Source organism: Sus scrofa, chromosome 9, assembly GCF_054392235.1.
Source record: "Sus scrofa isolate SSC_HxYL_T2T_F1_AM1 chromosome 9, Sscrofa_HxYL_maternal_Yorkshire_Landrace_v2.0, whole genome shotgun sequence".
In the NCBI taxonomy this organism is placed as follows: domain Eukaryota; kingdom Metazoa; phylum Chordata; class Mammalia; order Artiodactyla; family Suidae; genus Sus; species Sus scrofa.
Window position 1 is genome coordinate 136734006 of NC_139391.1, and position 21528 is coordinate 136755533.

At 46.0% G+C, this 21528-nt stretch overlaps 1 protein-coding gene across 2 annotated transcripts in view; it reads left to right on the plus strand.

Annotated features, from left to right (window-relative positions):
* The first annotated feature begins 2338 nt into the window (after positions 1-2338).
* Positions 2339-21528, plus strand: part of KCNH1 (potassium voltage-gated channel subfamily H member 1) — a 380749-nt gene continuing 361559 nt past the window's right edge. For both annotated transcript variants that reach the window (XM_084978106.1, XM_021063876.2), the window contains exon 1: positions 2339-2649. In XM_084978106.1, the coding sequence (XP_084834232.1) occupies positions 2571-2649 (79 nt within the window). In that variant the 5' untranslated portion in view covers positions 2339-2570. The remainder of the gene's footprint in view (positions 2650-21528) is intronic.

Genomic DNA, 21528 nt, shown 5'->3' on the forward strand with positions numbered 1-21528 from the left:
TCCTACGTTACAGTGCTTGATCTCAGACAGAACTTTAAGCTGAGCAGCTCCTGGAACTGAACACAGAGGCGTGAACAGCAGGTGGGAAATAAGAAGTAAGAAGCATAGTACAGAGAACTGTCAAGCCAGCGCCAGCAAAGATAGTGTTTTCTAAGCACGTGCACCCTGGGTCTGTGAGTATCAGAGAGAATCTGGACGTGGCAGCAGATGGCTTCATTCCCACAGTCAGTGTGAAGGGTTGGCCAAGGGAGTGGGGAACAGCAGCACGTGCTTTCGCAGACCCCGTGAGGTACCTACCGTTCATTACACTGGTGTGACGGTGGTTCAAGATTGCTGATTTTTTAAGTGTTGTTTTAGGTCTTTTAATCTCCTCAAGTGTGCTGCTAAAAATCATAGCATTCAAAGCAGTGCCCCCCCATGCATGCTGAGAACCACCGTAGTGGTGTATTTAAAATTAAAACGGAAGATATCTCCTTGTTCTTTTTTCTTATCAGGTACCCTACCACGGCTTAATACGTCTCATCTCAAATGAATATCATCTGTTTCATTTTTATCCAAGCGCCGGAGCATGAGTGTTCATTAAAGTCTGCGAAATTTTATTAACTCTCTCTGTCAGTCCTCCCCCCACCCCCTCTTCTTTATCTTCCTTTCACAAGTAGGATTATGAGGTTGCTTGATGAGTTTTTAATATTGTCATGGAAACTCCCCCCTTGGGCATGTTTGTACAGTAGATAACATAACCTTCAGAGCCTTGTTCGAATGAATTTATTCAAATGAAGCGGGCAGACACCAAACCAGCTCAGCATCAATACATTTCAAAGTTCTCATCTCCGCTGTTTGTTCGATCACTTGTAATAGAACAAAGAACCACTAGACGGAGCTAGGGTTTAAGAAATCACAGCTCTGAGCTGGGGGACTGATGTGATGGGTAGAATGTCATCTTAGGGAAGACGTGTCTCATTACGTTGATTTCAAAGCCCACACAAGCCTTCCCTCACTCTGCGAACAGCCGTCATCTGTTTACTTTGTGTCTCCGCAAGATGACAAAGGGTGATGTCTGTAATGGCCCAATTTATTTAGTCTCTCTAAGGATGACGTTTGACTTTGGTGCAGTGCTTTACAATTTACAGTGCTGTTGCCTGCATAATTACATTTGATCTTCCCAGCAACTCAGAGAGATTGCTAGGCAAGAATTAGTTCCTGTATTTTGGAGATTAATAAACAGACTGGGTATCTGCAGTGCCTTGGATGCGTCAGGATGGTTAACCCGGACCATTGAGATTGCCCAGTTTTCTTCCTTTTGCATTCCTGGGTCCGACTGTTGATTGACCCCACCTGGAAATAACTAGAAAACTATCACCGCCTTCCTTTTTAGTCTCTGGTCACACCCTCTGGGGATACATAGAAAAAAGACAGAAAAAAGCCTATGTGCAGGAAGAAATCTCCCAAGATAGGCAACAAAGAAGAGTTATTTGAGCTCCCGCCCAGAAACCTTGGGCGGATGCGATTCTCCTTATTCCACGAGGCAGGTGTGAGGAGCAGAGAGTCATCCTATGCAGGGGACCTGCAAAGCTGTGCTTCTTAATTGATGCCAAATGCCCGGGCAAGCTGCCCTAAAGCACTTGCCCTCAGAGACCAGCACCCGGTTTAGATGTTTCGCAGACAGTTTGTTCCTGCTTCCTGACCTAACACACTGATAATTAACATGTTGTGCTTCAGGTAAAAAAAAAAAAAAAAAACAACCCTTTCTGTACACATGACATGTATTTTCTTGGCCTTTTGGTAAACATTTTGCTGGATAAGAGAGGAAATCAGATCAGTGGGCCAGGAAGTTTGTCAGAGGCTCGGAAGCTGCGTTTTTGCTTGTGGTTAGCTTTAGAAACAACCCGAGACAGCTCTCCTGGAGCTCACTCAGTCACTCTGCAAGTCTGACCGCTTTCAGTATTTCGACGGTCAAACACTGGCTTCAGCATCCAGGTAGGCAACTTTCACAGCTGAGGCTAAGACACCCTAGTGGCCAGCGGGAAGATCGCTGCAAGCGCCTCCGAGGTCCCAAGGGCTCTGGCCTGAAACAGAGCAAAGGAGGAGGGACAGCATCCCGCTCCCGCCGGACTCCGCGCGCCCGGCCATCCAGCCCGAGGCGCGTCCTGAACCCGCCTCCCGGCTGCGGCCAGACGGTGGCGCTGCCCCTCCAGCCTTGGCCCACCGCCGCCCTCGGCTTCCCGGCGTCGTCGGCCCGAGCGTCCCGCTCGGTCTCCCGCAGGCCGGCGGGGGACGCGCGCCCGGTAGGGGGCGCCGCGGGCCCGGGCGCGGTGGCTCCCTCCGCCCACCCGGAGGCGGCTGCGGCGCGGCGAGCCCCGCGCGAGTGCACTGCGAGGCGGGCCGCGGGGAGGGAGGCGCGAAGAGGGCTCGAGGGTGGAAGCCGGAGGGAGCCGCCGCCCCTGGCCGCCCGGGTCCCCGGGGGGCGCATGGGGCGCTCCGAGCCGGGATCGCACGCGGGCCCCGCGCCCAGCTTCCTGTTGCCGTGAGAAGCCGCACCGGGACGCCCCAGACCCTGAGGTGCCGGGAGGATGACCATGGCCGGGGGCAGGAAGGGACTGGTGGCCCCGCAGAACACATTTCTGGAGAATATTGTCCGGCGGTCCAATGGTAAGAGGAGCGTTCGGATTCGCTACCCCGGCGTTTTATCCGTGCCTTTTATCGCAGACGCCTCTGGCCGCTCGGCGCCAGCAGATGCAGCAGAACCCGGGGCTCTGCCGGGGGTCGCGGCGCGGGCGCCGGGGGCTGCCTCCTGGAGGCTGGGAAAGGTGGGCAGGGCAGGGCGGGTCTGATGAGCCCCCATCCAAGAGGAGAGCTCTCCTGGGGACGCTCTTTGGGCCTTTCTCGCGCCTTCTCGGTCTCATCTCCAGGGAGTGTGACAGCTGATGAGCAAAGTACTGGGAAAAGTGATGGGGAAGCTGGAAGCAGCAGGAACGGCAGCGCGTTCCCCGTCGGTGCTCCCCGCTCCTCCGCGAAGGCTCTTAGGGTTCTCTGGCCTCTCCCCACCGCGCCACCGCTCCCCCGAGAGAGCCCCAGTAGAGACCGGCAACTCCGAGTCTCAGCCCGGAGTGGAGGGATTGCAGCTGCTTCCACCTTCCATCCCGCAGCTCCAAAGTCCGAAGTGGAGGGACGTGGGGATCTAGGGACGTGCTGCAGGCTGCCTGATTCCACCTCCTCACCCACCCACCTCTTCGGGGTTAAGACTCCAGAGGGGCAGAGTTTCCTGGACCCAGGTGGAAAGTGGAAGAGCACAGGTGCAGAGCTGGCCAGGTGGTCACAGATACAAACCTGTCATCTTTCCTCTCTTCCGAACCACAGAGGTGTTTTATGTCTGTAACTGTTGTTCACCTACGTATTCCCAAACTTACCGAACCTGTAAATCTATCCATTACACAATAGACCAGTGCTCCCAGCTCCTCTCTTTCCCAGTGGCATTAGGAACGGTTGAAGCGGTGGGAGGCGACAGTCCTAGAAGCAGGGATGGAATGGACACATTTCAAGCGCCTTTGGTACCCACAGCCACGCTTTCCCCGCTAAAGCACTTGCAGAGCAAACAGGAGTCCAGCAGTTGGAAGATGCCGTGCACACTCCTTTATCCAACCGCTAAAATGCCAGTTGTAGGCTCCTGGACTCCTCTCCTTCCAGAGACAGATAGCATTCTATTAGGAGGGGATGAAGAGCCAATTCAGGAAATGGGTTTTAAAAATGTGTAAATATCACCATTACAGAGCCTTAAGGAGCTTGGGTTAAAACAATGGGCTTCTATTTCCATTTAGTTACAGATTCAGGGCAAGGGCGTGAAAGTGACTTTGGCTGCTAGGACACACTCTTTAATTAAAAAGTGATTTAACTTTATCTTGTAATAATAAAAAAACTTACCAACTCAGATAGCAAATCATCATGTATTATTCACGTACTTTTTAGAAATGATCATTTGTCACGTGCTTCTTGAAGAATCTCTGGTCAATCACCTTTCAAGGTCTTCCTTACTCAAACTCAGGTGGTTTTTAGAACAAGGTCAGAGCCATTTCTTGGGGAGACCTGAACAGCCACCACGAACTCTTCTGCCATAAAAAAGCTGGAGGTGTTCATGGAGTTTTAAGTCAAATCACCATTTCAGAGTTAATTTTCTGTGATTGCCGTTGTTACTGGCCTCTTGAGAGATGGAGACTGCCTTGGTGTTGGGGATCTCATTGCCGGTGACATCAACTTTCTTATAAATATCAATGATGATTCCATTTTTTGGTGAAGAGGCAGTGTTCTTTTAGTTAGAGGGGAAACTAATATATACCTTATTATATTTTCCAGTGGAAGAGAGCAGTGAGAGAATCTCAAATGTAACAGTCACACAGTTCCTTGGGCTTGTAGGAAGAACTTAAGAATTACAGAACTAGAAGCTCCCGTCCTGGCTCAGTGGTTAACGAACCTGACTAGGAACCATGAGGTTGCAGGTTTGATCCCTGGCCTCGCTCTATGGGTTAAGGATTCAGCATTGCCATGAGCTGTGGTGTAGGTTGCAGATGCGTCTCAGATCCCGCGTTGCTGTGGCTCTGGCGTAGGCCAGCAGCTGCCGCACAGATTCGACTCCTAGCCCGGGAACCTTCATATGCCGTGGGTGTGGCTCCAAAAAAAAAAAAAAAAAAAAAGACCGAAAAAAAAAAAAAAGAATTATGAAGGTAATAACACGATATAATAACAAAAGACAAGAGTTCCAGAGCTGACATAATTACAAACAGTACCTGGAGATGAGAAGGCAGAATACCTTCCTGTTCAGTGATCTTAGAGCCACTTGCCCTCTATAAGCATATGTAGAGTGTCAACAGAATAAGTAGCTGGCAACGTTTTTAACATGAGCACTTTAATTTCAGCACCAATTCCAACAGCTTGACTTCAGTTACCCAACCAACCAAACAACATCGACAACAAAACCAAAATGTTTTGGGAGGAGAGTTGGATGAACGATGAAAATGATCTGTTGTATCAGGAAGAAAGATTCTGAGATTGAAATGTAGGACTTAAGGTTTTAGTGACCCCTTTCTATCCTATTTCCTGGATACAAGCAGAAAAAGCAGTTTGGATTCTTGGAAAGATGGCAAGATCCACAAGCACTGGGTTGTTTCATGGTGATGGAAAAAGTCTGTTTAAACCTATTGATTATTTCTTTCTAAAATCCACCAGCCCCCATTTTTGGGGGGGCATTAATGCATTTAAATAGCATTTCACCTTAAAATAACAATCCTTTTTGATCATTTTATTAGGTATTTCCTCCAGGGGTCCTATGCAGTATTATTGTTCCTCTTTTACAGATCATAAAACTGAGTCCTAGAAATATGAAGTGACTTTTTTCTTTGGAGAGGATCATTCGTCCTTTGCCTAGCATCGTTGTTGCTCCAGCCTTTATGACTTAGCCTGTGGAACAGTTTTCATTATCCTTAAAAAAAAAAAAACAACAAACTCTCATTATATGCTGATGAAAAATCGACCTGGCTTTGTTTGGGGGCATTTGAATATCTGGTGTCTGGGAAGCCAGAGCTATTGGATGAGACAGACCTTAGATGCTGTGTCGTCTGCCTTTGCTTCCTGATCATTGTATAAATGAAGAAATGAAAGCAAGCACATTTTCTCAAGTATTTTAGGGCAGAACTGCTGAGGCCCTCAGCCCCTGGACCCCAGAGTCCTGCTCCTTATGCTACGCCACGCAGCGATCTTCCTTGTTTTACCATTCTTTTCTCTAGAGAAGCACAAGTTCCCAGTGGAGATGCAAGAAAATGTTATAACAACAAGAACAGCGTCCATTTTGGCTAACAGCCATGCTACCGCATCCAAACAGAATAATAGGGCAAAGGAGAAGCTAATTCTGTTTCAAGGAAGGGCAGTGTTTTCACCTTGGTCAGTGGGTTAGCAGGAGGCACAGGTGGGGATGTGGGCACTTATGCCTGCGCCTGTTGTAAACTATTAAGCCATTTTTCATAGAATATCACCTTTGATCCTCCTGAGGCAGCACAGCAGGTGCAGGGTCTCTCCATTTTAGAATTTTAGGAATTAAGAATCCTTAGGTGAAGTACTTGGTAGTACAGCTAGTTAGTAAGCTAGTTAATAAGCGGCAGAGTTAGAAAAAGGCAGTCAGAGGCAGCTCTGGGACCAGTCAGCAGTTGTCACTGGTTTTGTTCATTCAACAAAGATTTATTGTGTGTGTTTATTGAACTCTGGGGATACAAAAGAAAACAAGAAATCCTCCTTACCTTTGGTAAGTTGCATGTAATGAATGTCGGTCTAAGGATTTTGTCCCACTTCTATAATGTTTCCTGGTTGCCACTCCTGTTTATTTATTTATTTAGTTTTTTAGTTTTTTTAATTACTCAATGAATTTATTACATTTATAGTTGTACAATGATCATCTCCTATTTAGACCTGACATCGGAGTTCACTGTTGTTGGTGGGACTAAAATCTAGTTTAGCATTCTTTGATACATTCTGAAACCATTTCAAGGAGAGATTTGATGATTGTCTGCTTTTTTTTTTTTTTGCCTTGTTATAAGTAGTCCGCAGGAATTATTAGCACCCCAGATTTGATTTAATTTTGCTTGTGATCATTTCAGAACCTTCAATTGATTTTGTGGCCACATCAGCAAAGCCAACCTGTTTCTCTTTATATTCGTGTTTGGAAAATGTCGTTCCAGAATATTTTTTGATGGTTACTTAAATCCATAGGCACTTACTGTCAGAATGCTCGCTGAAGCAAATGGATCTGTCTTAGGAAGGCTGGCAGACCTTAATGCCAGGAAACTACAAAAATATTACCCTAAACGGTCCCATTCCAGGCAGAACATATGTTTTAGTGTTTGGAAACCTAGATCGAACAATTGTAGGTGCCAGTTAAGAACCCATGCATGTTAGCGGGAGTGAAACGCAACACATTTTGGTACAGATTTATGCACATGTATAATTTACAGATTGCAAAATCAGCTGTGTTTTTGTATAGTGTTGAGTTGGTTCAGGTTGTTGATAGAAGTAGTTAGCAAACAGGATGAGAGCCGTGGGTTATGTTGTGTCTCCTCACAGAGGTGTTGAGCCATGGGAATATTTATAAAACAGAGAACTGGTTAAAATCCACTGTTGCTCTGAACAGGAAGTGGGTTATAATCTCGATTATTACCAGCTCAACAGCTGTTTTTTTTTTTTCCCCCCTTTGTAATATGTGCTAAGATAACCTTCAACCCAGGCTCAGCTGTCTTTTTCTGAAAGCGTCGAAAGTTGAGTCTTTTGACTGACAGTAGCTGGGGGATTGAGAGGTTGAGTGTCATGATTTAAAGCCAGGCAACACGGTTTCCAAACTCCATGATTGTTATGAAATCCACATATTTTAATAATCTGTCATAAGAGAATATATGTGAATGGAATCTTTGGCTTGGTTCTAACACTAGCCCTTCCTTTGGGCTGGGCTTCCTGGGCGGTGTTTCTTCAGCACTGCCTTGAGGCACCTTGGTTCTTTCCCGTCCTCTTTATTTTTGGTTAGAGAGTTAATGGCTTGTAAACGAGCATTTAAAATATGCTTCAGTTATTTATTCAAGGATGCCCTTTTTGTTAAGTGAGTATCTGCTTTATACACTGAGGATATTTGGACCAGAGTTAGTGGATTTTTATTTCTTCTTTCTTTAAACCCCTGTAATTGGTGAGAAAGAAAGAACCACAGACTCTTTGGTCTGAAGGGACCTGCTTTCCAGTTCTTTTAGCAGTGATTCTTTCCAGAACAGCCCTCCTAGGGCTCATCCAGCCCATGCTTGGAGGGCTTCAGTGATGGGACCTTCACTTCCTTCGGAACCTTCTGAGCGACTGTCATTGTGAGTAGCTTTCTTCCCTTCCCTCCTTCCCTCCTCCTTCTTCTTGTGATTGTCTGGTCTCGCTAAGATCTGCCTTCTTAACAGGTCCCACTCTTTCCAAGTCTGCTCTGTGGTGCAAAACCCACCCAGCCCACGCCTTTTGCCACTTGAAAGCCATTTTTTTTTTTTTAGGTAGTTTAATAACAGTTGTCTTTATTCCTCTCTTGTTTTTTATCTTTTTTTTTTTTTTGTCTTTTTGGGGCCACCCCTGTGGCACATGGAGGTTCCCAGGCTAGGGGTCGAATCAGTGCTGTAGTGCTGGCCTATACCACAGCCACAGCAATGCGGGATCCGAGTCATGTCTGTGACCTACACCACAGCTCACGGCAAAGCTGGATCCTTAACCCACTGAGCAGGGCCAGGGATTGAACCCCTGTCCTTATAGATACTAGTCCGGTTCGTGAACTACTGAGCCACGACAGGAACTCCCCTCTCTCTTTTTTTTTTTTTTTTTTTTTAAATCTTTCTTATTGTTTAATACCGTAATAAAACACATTTATTTATGTAAAGCCAACATTGTGCTGTCTCCACCTAAGTGAGATCCTGCCATCTCTCCAGAAGGCCCGGGGCCCTTGCTGTTCCCAACTCCCTTACTCTCTGAAGGGAGACCTCTCCTCAGTTGATGGCGATCGTCATTTTCCCATGATTTCCCCACCTGGTCGTGCGTTTCTGGACACCAGCTTGGTGTGGTCTGTTTCTGAGCTTTGCACACCTGAGGCCATGCCGCAGGGATGTGGCTGCCCACCGCTGTTGCTGTGGGCACTGTCGTCGGTTCATGTTCGCTGCTGTGTCGTACTCTGTGGTGTGATATCCATTCTGCTGTTGATGGACATGTGTTGGTTTGCACACTGGCCTGGGGGGACAAGGAGAGATGGGAGAAAGAGGCAGACCGCTCCAGTTGGGTCGCCAGGCAGGGGAACTGCCTTACGAAGCTTGCCTTGGGCACCGCGAGAACCCAGATCTCCGCAGGCATCTGCCAAGATTTAAGGTTTGAATAGAGGCCTTCACTGGGCTCCGTCCTGTGTTCAGTCTCAGCACCGCCTTTCTTCCTCCTGGGAATGGGTCCTACTGTAGGAACGAAGAGTGGGCCGAGTGTGCATTCCAGGGACAAAGTGGGGGGGCGCCTCTGGCCTGGGTCCCGCGCGAGGGTCAACTCGATGACCGCTTCCCACACCATGTGCGTTTTCCAGATTTTTGCTCTTAAGGCTACTTCAGGTACTCTTGCACGTGTCTTTCGGGCACATATCGGGTAACCCCCCAGGATGCCTCTGGTTAACTCTGGTGGGTGCTGCGGAACAGTTACCTGTTTACACTCCCACCAACAGTGTGTGAGGGTTTTCACTGCCCCCACACCCTTGCCAGCACTAGCGATTTTCTCTTTTAATGTCATTGCCTGAACAGTCAGTGACCAATAAAACAGGGTCTCTCAGAGTGATGCTATTAGTGAGCACATGATCCAAAAATGACATGCAAAGAAAACGTGCCCCTTCCTTTGGGACCTACCTTGTGGTTAAATGTCCTCACAGTGTGAAGTCCCTTGACCAGGACTGTAATGGGTGTGGAAGACTCTCAGTTAGAATTGTGTGCACAGGGCACATGCAAGGGTGTGTGTGTGTGTGTGTGTGTGTGTGTGTGTGTGTGTGTGTATGTATGTGTGGGAGACTCGTTTTCTTTTTTTAAAGTGATTTTTACTTTTTCCATTATGGTTGGTTTACAGTGTTTTGTCAATTTTCTACTGTACAGCAAAGTGGCCTGGTCACAGATAGATATATTCTTTTTTTCACAGTGTGCTCCATCGTAAGTGGCTAGACATAGTTCCCAGTACAATACAGCAGGATCTCATTGCATGTCCATTCTAAAGACTATAGTTTACATCTAAATTAACCCCAGATTCCCAGTCCATCCCACTCCCCCCCCCCCCACCCCCCGGCAACAAGAAGTCCATTTTCCAAGTCCACGAGCTTCTTTTCTGTGGAAAGGTTCATTTGTGCCGTATGTTAGATTCCAGATAGAAGTGATATCATCTGGATTTGTCTTTCTCTGTCTGACTCACTTCACTTAGTAGGAGGATACTCATTTTCTTAAATTGAGAAGCCCTGGGGACAGATTATGTAAGAATTGGAGCTGGACATGAGAAGGGACTAGGAGGTGAATGTTTTATGTTTATTTTAGTGAAAGAAATAAGACCAAATGACTGAAGGAAGGGCACTGATTTCATGGAGGAATCCAAACTCTTGACAAAGGAAAATGAAAACCCAAGACCAGCTTTTTTTTTTGTTGTTGTTGTTGTTGTTGTTGTTGCTATTTCTTGGGCCGCTCCCGCGGCATATGGAGGTTCCCAGGCTAGGGGTCGAATCGGAGCTGTAGCCACCGGCCTACGCCAGAGCCACAGCAACGCAGGATCTGAGCCGCGTCTGCAACCTACACCACAACTCACGGCAACGCCGGATTGTTAACCCACTGAGCAAGGGCAGGGACCGAACCCGCAACCTCATGGTTCCTAGTCGGATTCGTTAACCACTGCGCCACGACGGGAACTCCACCCAAGACCAGCTTCTGGTCAGTCATTTCCATGGTGGACTCCTTTGTGTCGCATGCTGTGCTAGAGGCAGGACTCCCAAAATGAGTGACATGTTTGCGATGCTGGGGCTCATTGAAGCATCCATCCCGAAGACCAACATGCCCTGTAAACCTCGCCAAAGATTTGAGAGATGTGCCAATTCTGTACTTACCACACATTTTTTCCGTTATAAACATCTCACCCAAACTTATTCTTAGATTTTATAGTTATTTCTTTTTTTGTCAGATTGGATGTGGAACGACCAGATCCCTAATGTCAGTTTAAAGGGGAAGACTGCAGGATGTGTGAACTTTTGTGTTCTTTTCTTTTTTTTAGTTTTATTCAATTTTATGTATTAAGCATTTTTCTATGAATGTACAGTTGATGTACAAGGTTGGGTCAATTTCTGCTGTACAGTAGAGTGACCCAGTCATGCATATATTTACATTCTTTTTCTCATATTAACTTCCATCATGTTCTATCACAAGAGATTGGATATAATTCCCTGGGCTGTATTAGGATGAGGTTTTGTTTTGATGTGGTGCAAGTTGTCTTAAAAACCTTGCCTTCCTCTGGGATGTCTCATTGCTCTGTCTTCTTTGGGATGTGGTCTTGGGTTGCTCACCCATTGTTGTGAGTTTCCAGCTTATCTTAGCTGCTGGAATTTGTGTGAGGCTCTGGCTGTTCTTTATGCAAGTGCAGTCTTGCTGAACAGATTGCATTTGGCCAACTTGAGCATTTCCCTCCGTTCTCATGGCCTCTGCTCTAACAGTCATGCATAGCTGTTAATGACAAAACTACTTAAAGCTCTCCTGATTGGGTTTTATAGAGTTATGCCAACAAGCAGCATCAGTTTGCTTACTCATCCTAGGATTGTTCACGCTGTCAATTAAAACGACAGCTCTTTTAATTAGTCCTCTGTTGCATACAACTGATATTCTGAAATCAACTGAATCAATCCTGTAATTATTCATGTGGATTATTAATGGAGAGTGCCTCAAAAATTGCATTTCTCATCACTTTTTAAAGGGTCTGCGATGACATCAGGCACTTCTGTAAAGAAGAGGAGTGACCTCTCATTACTTCCTCCATCCCTTAAAGCAAGGATGTGGGCACCTGGCACCAGCATTCTCAGAATGCTGGCATCGGCAATGGAAAGATGATGCTATTTTGGCAAATTTTACTGGTATTTATCTCCTGCTTAACTTAGGTTTCTATTAAGAGTGAATTTGGAAAGCATGTTTTAGACTAGAGCGTTACAAGCATGGCAAAGAAAATGGAGTTGAATTGATAAGACTTCATTTCATCTACATGGATTTTTAGGTCTTAATTTTCTTTACTTTGGTTTCCGCTCAGCATTCTTGAGATGGCGTTGATTGGAGTTCTGCGCCACAGTCTTTAAGGTTGTGTTTGAGCGTCTGCAAGTCCAGGGTGTGGCATATCGTGTTTGACTCTCTAGAGCCAGTCTCTTTTCTTCTGCAACCAGCTTTCATCCCGGGAGACTGACCACCGGGGATTGTGTCAGTAGCTGGCTTCCTGGCTCCTGGCTAGCTCTGTACCCCCATGAGGTCGGGAAGAGGGCGAGGATGTGCTGTTTATTCTCCCAGCTTCTTCCCTGCAAGGTCATCACCACAGCCTAGCTGTTCTCCGTCGATCAAATGCTGTATCGGACCTCACTCTTTCGGGGTTTGGGTAAAGCTCGCGGTTTTCAGCTGTTACCGGTCCTGGGGTCCTGCCCTTACCCTCTTGGTTTCCTGCGTGCCATGCGGGGCAGGTGCCGCTGGCTGGGACTGTCTCTCACGATCTGGTTATGCCCATCTTTCTGTATTTCTGGTTCAGGGCCTTCATCTTGGTCGTTTGAACTCTGCCACGTGGGAGTATTTACACCTCAGAAATTGGCACATGGTATATAAATCAGGGCCTTTTCTCCATCAGAGAGTTGCTTGACCAGCGTCCTACTGCCGGCACCTCACTCATGCTTTTATAAATAGTTCCTTTATTAAACACTCAACTGATGACCTGTTTAGGTGTGTCATTATTTTCCTGCCAGGACTCTGGCCGTAGAGCCAGTTACTCATTCTCTGAATATAGAACTTTCTCAACCTGTCGTCCAGACCACTGTCTGTTATGGGTGTGAACTTGGTGGGGGGCTGTGCCTCACTGAAACCACCTGTCTTCTACCTGGCGAAGGCATCATGTACCTGCCCTTGCTTTTCAGTCCACACGCTGCTCACCTGCAGGCTTGATGAACTATTTTCATGTTCCTTTTCTGTTTTCGTGCCCTTTCGTAATCTCAGAATTCAAGAACCGTGAGAAGCCAGAAAACAGTCATAAGCACCAATTATAATTATTGGTTGTAACCTTGACCTTGGATAAATTAAAGAGCCTTTTCACATGTGTGCCTGGCTGTGTGCCAAAGGGTTCCCATGCCTCATCTCCTCTAATCTCAGTGTGACTCTGTTCTGGGCCATTCTCATCATTCCTGTTGCAGAGACTGTGCTTAATAACAAGATTAAGTAAATGGCCTTTGGTTAATTTCTAGTGGTGGAATCTCTAGGAACTTGTTAGGAAGGCAGATTCCTGGGCCCTGCCTTCTCTCAAGTGAATCAGAAACTCTGGGGATGGGTCGCAGTTACCTGAGTCTTTCTAAGCCCTTCAGGCAATTCTGATGGAGGTTGCAGTTGGAGGACCCTGCTTCCGAGCCAGCCCCACGTGTTTCTTTTCTTGAGAGGTAAACAGCTGGCTGCCGAGTGTGTGGATGGAGGAGGGTGTGTGTGGGAGAGTGAGTGGCCTTTTTCTCCATAGACTTCATTTTTTTTTTTTTAAAGCTTCATTGACGTATAGTTGATTTACAAGGTTGATTCAGCTGCTTTTGAATTTCTATTTCACTTTTTTTTTAAGGAATCAGCTTTCAGGCTCATCGTTATACTTTTTTTTTTTTTTTTTTTTCTGGTAACTTTTAAGACCCTGTGTATTCCCTCAGGTTCACATAACAAGTCTATGTAAGAATTTCTTTCTGTTCACCTGGCTTGAGCTCTTTGGGCGTATGCCTAAAGCTGAGAATGGGCATCTTCCACCGGCTCCCGTCAGCATTTCATTACTTCGTGCTTCTGCTCCCTTCATTTTAGAATCTTTTTCTGAACATCTGAATGTGTCTAAATTACATCTTCTCAGTCTAAACTTCATGTTTCCTAACCTCCTAAATTCTTTATTTTCTGTATCTTTGTCTTTTTGTGTTATGTTCTGCGTTTAATCTTCATCTCCATCTTCCAATTCACTTTTTTTTTAAATGCTTTTAAGTTCTATTGAAGTATAGTTAATTTACAAGGCTGTGATAATTTCTGCTGTACAACAAAGTGACCTGATCATACATATACACATATCCATTCTCTCTCGGATTCTTTTCCCACATAGAGGATCACGGAATACCAAGTAGAGGTCTCTACAGCACGTTCCTGTTGGCCCATCATTGCATATACCTCTGTGTGCACCTGCCCATCTCAAACCCCCCGTCCATCCCTCCCACCCACCCTCACCTGTCCCCTTTGGTAACCATGTTTTTCAGTCTGTGAGTCTTTCTGCTCTGCAGTTAAGTTAATTTGTACCCTTTATGTTTTTATTTTTATTTTTTTGTCTTTTTGCCTTTTCTAGGGCCACTACCGCTGCATATGGAGAGTCCCAGGCTAGGGGTCTAATCAGAGCTGTAGCCGCTGGCCTACACCACAGCCACAGCAAAGTGGGATCTGAGCCACGTCTGCGGCCTATACCACAGCTCACGGCAATGCCGGATCCTTAACGCACTCAGCAAGGCCAGGGATTGAACCCACAATTCTCATGGTTCCCAGTCGGATTTGTTAATCACTGAGCCACGACGGGAACTCCCCTTTTGTTTTTAGATTCCATGTAGAAGTGGTATTGTACGATGTTTGCCTTTCACTTCTAACTTCATTAGTGTGATAATCTTTTGGTCCATCCCTGTTGCTGCCAGTGGCATTATTTCATTCTTCCGTAGGGCTGAGTCATGTTCCATTGTATAGAGGTACCACGCCGTAGACGTCCAGGTGCTTTCCCAGAGTTTGTTCAACTCCCATTCCTGCCCGAGGTAGTAGCTAGCATTTCGGTGTCCTGAATCTCTCCAGGGACCTCCTGGGCCCATCAGCCCCCTCCGGATCCCTCTGGGTTTTTAAAATCGTGGCATCCTCTGCCCCATATCATCCTCCACCTACTTTTCATCTTCCAGAAACCGAGCTCTTCTCTTTGTTGTTGTGGGTGTATTCCTTTGAATTTTTCAACCATAATTCGGGAACGACGTAAACGCTGTGTTCTACCTGCTGTTTTGAAAGGAAAACTGATGGTTTTTAAAGACCGAGGAGGTCATTCTCCTTCTGTCGGATAACGTTCCCCTCGATACTTTTCCCACCTGGCGGAACTGCCTGGGCACAGGGCTCCTGCCCAGCTTTGTGCTGTGCGCCACCTTCCTCTGTTAGTCTTGTCAGATGGCAAAACAAAGGCGATTTAGGAAAAGAGTCGGATGTCCTTTATTTCAGGGAAAGCAGCGCATGGGCTGGGGGAGCGCAGGGCTCCCCAGCGGGATGTGGGGCAGGAACGAGTTGTATAAAGCATTAGCAGAGGCACCTCAGATCCAGGGCACGTTCGGGCGGGAGCTTGGGATGTCCCTATAGGCTGGCTGGTCCCACTTTCTAGGGTAAGGCGAGCCAGCTCTCAAGCCAAGAGATGGAGGATCATGACTGGCGTTGGGTTTCCTGGAGAGGGAGCTGCTGCCCGTAAGTGCGGGCTGACTTAGACTGGGATCTGTGACATGGGCCAAGCCACCGAGCCCCTGGGGTGGCCTCTGATACAGGAGTGAGCTTTGTCCTTCTCTCCTCTCTTGATGCTTGTCTCTTCGACGCTCTGGTTTGCTTCTCACACTGTCTCCCTGTGGCTCTGGGTCTCAGTCTCTCCTGTGCCGCCTCCAATGGTCTCGAGCTCTGTTGCCCCCCCCGCCCTGGCCCCCCATGCTTCATGCCCTCCGTCCTCTCCCTCTCCCTCCTTGCTCATCCCTCTGTCTCCCGCTCACCTCTGCCTGGTGCTGCCACTCTGTCTCTGTTGCTGTGCGCCATCTGTCTTCGTCGCTATCTCTCTGTCATCTCTCCCCATCTATTCCTGTGGCTGTCTTTGTAGTCTCTGCCTCAGTCTGTCCACCTCTGGCCCGTCTGTCTGTCCAGCTCTCCTGTCACGTGCCTCAGTTGCGTCTCTTTCGTGCATCTGTCCGATGTTCCCACTTTTCTCCCAAGATGGCCTTTGCCACCTGCTGACCCGCACGCACGTGGTCGGCACTGCAGGCCTCTCAGCCTCAGGGTTGAGTTGTTGTTCTGGAGAGAGACTCGGGTTGGCCCAGCCCTGACGGTGGTTGTTTGGCCCCTTGTCTGCTCCTGGTCTGGTCTGCCGTGTCTGGGTCCTGGATGGGGGCGCGATGTGGAGTTAGGTATGCGACATGCAGATACAGCTGGGTGAGGAAGTTGGGCAGAGCTTTCCAGGGGGCAGAAGCATCCCCTGCACTCCTGACATGCCTGGGAAAAAACAGATACTCCAGTATTTGTTGTATTAAACTAAGCTGCTCTGAGATTCTGTCCATCCAGCCTGACGCTGTACCCTATCCTCGCTGAGCCCATTGGCTAAGAAAGTGTTAAAGGGGAGTTCACCAGTGGCACAGTGGATTAAGGAGCTGGCATTGTCACTGCAGTGGCCTGAGGGGTTGCTGTCCTGGCGTGGGTTCAGTCTGTGGCCTGGGAACTTGTATATGCTGTGGATGCAGCCAAAAAAAAAAAAAAAAAAGTTAAAGGAAGCAAATATGAAACTAACTTAAGAAATCCTTTTCTAGTACTTTTCAATATTTTTATATTGCTTGCTTTGAACCAGTTTTTTTTTAAGTTCCAGGAATGAAAATTTTGTGTTATTCAATGATGGTCTAAGAGTTTTGTTTCAAGTGTGTATATTACGTACAGATGAGCATGAAGAAATTATTATGACTATAAAAATGAGACTAAAACACCTGGTTGATTAATCTGTGCACCTCTTTTTAGCAATTGACCACAAAAATATCTCTAAGGAGGAATTTCATATATCACTGACTTCTTATTTGTTAAGTAAAATGTCATTGAGTTATGACAAAGCCTGTGTTTCCAACACTGTTAGGTGTATGTTTTCATTCCCTTTCATGCTGCTTGTGAAATGGAGTCATCCGGTTTTTTGTTGTTTTAAAATCCTCTAATTGGATGCTGAGCGAAGATGGAGGCCATGCTTTTGAAACCCTGTGCTCAGGTACTGAGGGGTAACTCCCAGTCAATGCGCTGCTTGAGTCTTTGCTTTTGAAATTGAAATCTCTCTCCCCATTGTCATTTACTGACTTAATCAAAATGTGTTTCTGTAGGACATTAAAATTGGAGACAAAGCAAAGAAGTATTGAATCCCTTGAGAGTTCAGTTTGTCTAGTGCAAAGATTGGGCCCTTGACAATTTAGATGAGTCATTCTCATGGAATTTTATTGTTGAAAAACCTCAATAGAGCCACAAAATGACTTTTGCTGATATGAAGATTTTTAAGTGTTTTATTTAGGTATATCATAGTGACTCCTTGTTTTTTATCCATCTCTCTGTTCTCCCACATATTACCAATTTTTTTTTTTTTTTTTGTCTTTTTGCCATTTCTTGAGCCACTCCCACAGCATATGGAGGTTCCCAGGCTAGGGGTCTAATTGGAGGTGTAGCCGCCGGCCTACACCAGAGCCACAGCAACACGGGATCTGAGCTGCGTCTGCAACCTACACCACAGCTCACGGCAATGCCGGATCCTTAACCCACTGAGCAAGGCCAGGGATCGAACCCGCAACCTCATGGTTCCTAGTCGGATTCGTTAACCACTGAGCCATGATGGGAACTCCACATATTACCAAATCTTGATCTATCTTTTTAAAGATTGATGGATTGGTTGATGTAGCAACCATATCCCATGTATGTGTGACTGAAGCCCTTTGCAGTGAAATATTGTTTCTCTTTTCTTTTTAAAAAGTTTTATTGACGTCTAGTTGATTTACAATGTTGTGATAATTTCTGCTGTACAACAAAGTGATTCAGTTATACATGGACGCACACCCATTCTCTTTCAGATTCTTTTCCCACATAGATGATCAAGAGTATTGGGTAGAGTTCTCTGTGCTGTACAGCAGGTCTCTATTGACCAGTCATTCCATAGAGCTCAGTGTTAGGTTTTCTTAATTAAAGGCAAGGCCAGGGCATTTAACTCACAATCCCATGCTCTTTCAAGCACTAATTGGAAAGCACTTTGGTGTCATTGGGGTCCATTATGCTCCTCTGCCTCTCATACTTTTTCTTGTTCAGAAGGAGTGAGCCTCTAAGTGAAGGGTGAGGTGATCGAAGCCACTCACTGTCATGGGGTGTAGTAGCCTCCCACCCCCGCTGTAATGTCACTTCAGGTGCGCTGGAAGGATCCATCCTTGTCTCCTTATCTGCCTCCCTGACTCATCACACATCAACAGCTTCCAACATTAGGGATTCTGAGCCTCAAGTCAAGCAAGGCTCCATCCTTAGTGTCCTGCCTTAAAATTCAAACCTTCTGAGAGGGATAATGCTTTAAGTCACTAACAGCTAACTCTGAATTTGTTTACAGGCAACTTTTTTCCACGATGGGAGAAATAAGTTCTTTCTTTTCTTTTTCTTGCTCTTCAGGGCCACACCTGTGGCAACTGGAAGTTCCCAGGTTAGGGGTCAAATCGGAGCTACAGCTGCCAGCCCACACCACAGCCACAGCAATGCAGGATCCGAGCCACCTGTGCAACCTACACCACAGCTCATGGCAACGCCAGATCTCTGACCCACTGAGCAAGGGCAGGAATCGAATCCGCATCCTCATGGATACTAATTGGATTCATTTCCACTGCGCCATGACAGGAACGCCTAAATTCTTGCTTTAAGCGACAGAAAGCTCAAAAAAGAGGGAAAAATATAGAAGGGGAGATGAAGTATCCCAAACACAATCTGCTTCGTAATCTCGCCAGGCCTTAACCATGATCTGAACACCAGTGATATATCACAACATACAAGTGCAAAAATCCGTGTAACACCTGGTTGCCTCTAGCACCTGCAAATAAAGGATGATTAATGCCCAAAGAGAATTCAAGGTCAGTTGTCTTTATGACTGAATCAAGACTTTTTTTGGCTCCTAACATTTCAGAGACAATCCGGGGGAGATTGCAGTTCGTGTGAATTAATAGTGAAGATGGTGATGACACTGACAATGTGTAACGTCAGGTATGCTTGGTCCTGTTCTTAGTGCGTTCATTCGCTCATTCATTCATTCAACAAACTCTCACTCAGTACTGCTTTCTATGTGTAAGGCACTGTTCTAGACGTTGAGGATTCAGTGACGCCAGGGAAAAACAGATTCTCGCCCTCATGAAGCTGCATTCTCTTGGGGGGGCAGATAATAAGGAAATCAGTCGATGCGTGACATGTCAAGTGTGTAAGGTACTTGGAGAAAGTGAGGGAAAAGGAGACGGGTGTTATCAGGTTGTTCCTTTGTTTGTTTGTTTTAGTCAACTTGTTGCAGGAAGGGGGACCACTTCCAGGGCCTGAGAATGGGCTTTTGCCTAACACTCAGAAATGAATTGTCAGAGGCGACACATGTGCTGACAAAGAAAAGGACTTCATCCGGAAGGAGCTCCCACGTGGAGAGCAGCAGGGTCAAAGAACCCAGGAGAACTGCCCTGTCACTCCCGCAGTCTCAGGCTTTCCGGGAATGGGGTTAGTTTCCCAGTTGTCTCTGGCCAATCAACTTGCTTGGCTCATACTGGTCTGGCCCAGGGTCCTTCTCGGCCAAGGTGGATTCCAGCACCAAGGATCCTGGGAGGTTGGGCGTCTCCTCCCTATCGGCCCCTCCCAAATCCTCTTGGTTAGTCTTCAGGGCAGGACCGTCCTTATCAGGGCCTCTTGTTGTGGCCAGCTACTAAAACAGTCCCTGGCCAAGGTGGGCAGTTTCAGTCAGTGGTTCCCTAACAATCTGATCTACTGGGTAGCTGTTGGAAGGGAACTAGCAATTGGCAAATATCCTAAGTGTTGTACATTTGATAGGTGCTTTTTGTTTCTATAAAAACTAATTTTTGGAATGGAGTTCACGTAGGTTCAGACAGATGAAACCATTGTTTCTGGTCTTTGTCTAGTGCTTATTTACATACCTCTTGTCCTCACCACTTATCTCAATCAGTCTTCTGTTGTTCGAGAAGAAAGAAAAAATACGTTTTTACACAAACCTGCTTTTTATAAGAGCACCGATAGCCTTAGTAAATCTATAACTTTGAAAGTGTCATGAAGACCTGTTATCTCCTAAGAAAAATATCCCAAGTTATTAGAAGCATATTGTGATATATTTACTGTAGCCCTCTAAATAATCAGCGTTAGCCGGGAGTGATAAATTTGTGTGAACGGCTTGCTGAATATAGCTTTTATCTGTGTAATTGCCCAAACTGAGTCACTTTTCTAAGTCATTGCTTTAGTTAGTTTCTTCTTTGTTATTTGTGATAATTATGATGAAAAGCAATTTTCTAGTAATTTCTTTTTAGACTATCTCTATGTTATGCTTTATGGGCAAATGGTAGGTTTGGGATGAGTTTGACACGTGTGACTACTGCAGGGTGGTTTGGCTCATTCCCTGTTAGTGGAAGAAACTTTACAGGCTTGGAGGAGGGGTGTCTTTCAAATGTTTAGAGAATGTTTTATTCTACCAACCGGAGGAAAACTGTGTGTGGGCTGAGGACGGTTGAATTTGGGAAGCCTTACGTTTAATTGCATGCAGTCTTACAGCTGAAGACCTCAGGGGGTAAAAAGGCATCAGAAGGAGGCGGTAAAAGTCTGGCTAATTTGCATCAAAGAGCTAGAGACGCCAGAACTCCCCGATGAAAGCCAATGAATAAATTATGGCAAGGGCAGCCAGGTTGAACCTATGTATTTTACCCAACAATATACTGAACAATGTGAGAAAATATGAATTTGGAGGCAGGCTTGGTGCTTCAGAATAGGCTGCTGGCTGATTGGAAGTTACACCGTCCACCTGAATAGGTGGATTTACAGATGTGCGCACACACACACACACACACACACACACACACACACAAAATATGTATGTATATGTCAAGAACATTTATCTTACTTGAATTTTACTGATTTCCAAAGACACATGTAGGCATTTTCTGTATATTTAAGTGGACACACCAATATGTGATTTATTGCCTATGTGATGTACCCTTGACAATACAGTACATTTTTGCATTAATGCTGTACATCGTATCATGTCTCCACACCCAAACAATTCCCCTGAGCAAAAGCCTGATACTACACGGCTCACCTGAAATGTATCACTTCCCATTGAGTTGAGTTTAAAAGGTGTTTCTGCTATTTTTTAAGTGACTCAGGCTCCACAGAGTCTAGTGTTTGGAGAAGGGCTATTTCAAGGTTGATTACTGGTTGATTACTCCACATGGGTGTGAGGCTTGCAGGTTGCAGAGGTGTCATCTGATTTGTTCTCTGCTATCAGTCCAGTTACTTAGAGAGTCTCATTTTTAAAAATAATTTTATTGAAGCATAGTTATTTTGCAGTGTTGTATTAATTTCTGCTTTAAAGCAAAGTGATTCAGTTGTACATGTATATTCTTTTCCATTCTTGTTTATCACAGAATATGGAGTATAGTTCCCCATGCTATATAATAGGACCATGTTTTTATCCATCCAATATATTCCAGCCTGTGTTTTCTTTTTTTTTCTTTTTTCTTTTTTTTAATTTTTTAAAAATTTTTTTTTGTCTTTTGTCTTTTTGTTGTTGTTGTTGCTATTTCTTGGGCCACTCCCGCGGCATATGGAGGTTCCCAGGCTAGGGGTTGCATCGGAGCTGTAGCCACCGGCCTACGACAGAGCCACAGCAACGTGGGATCCGAGCCGCATCTGCAACCTACACCACAGCTCACGGCAACGCCGGATCATT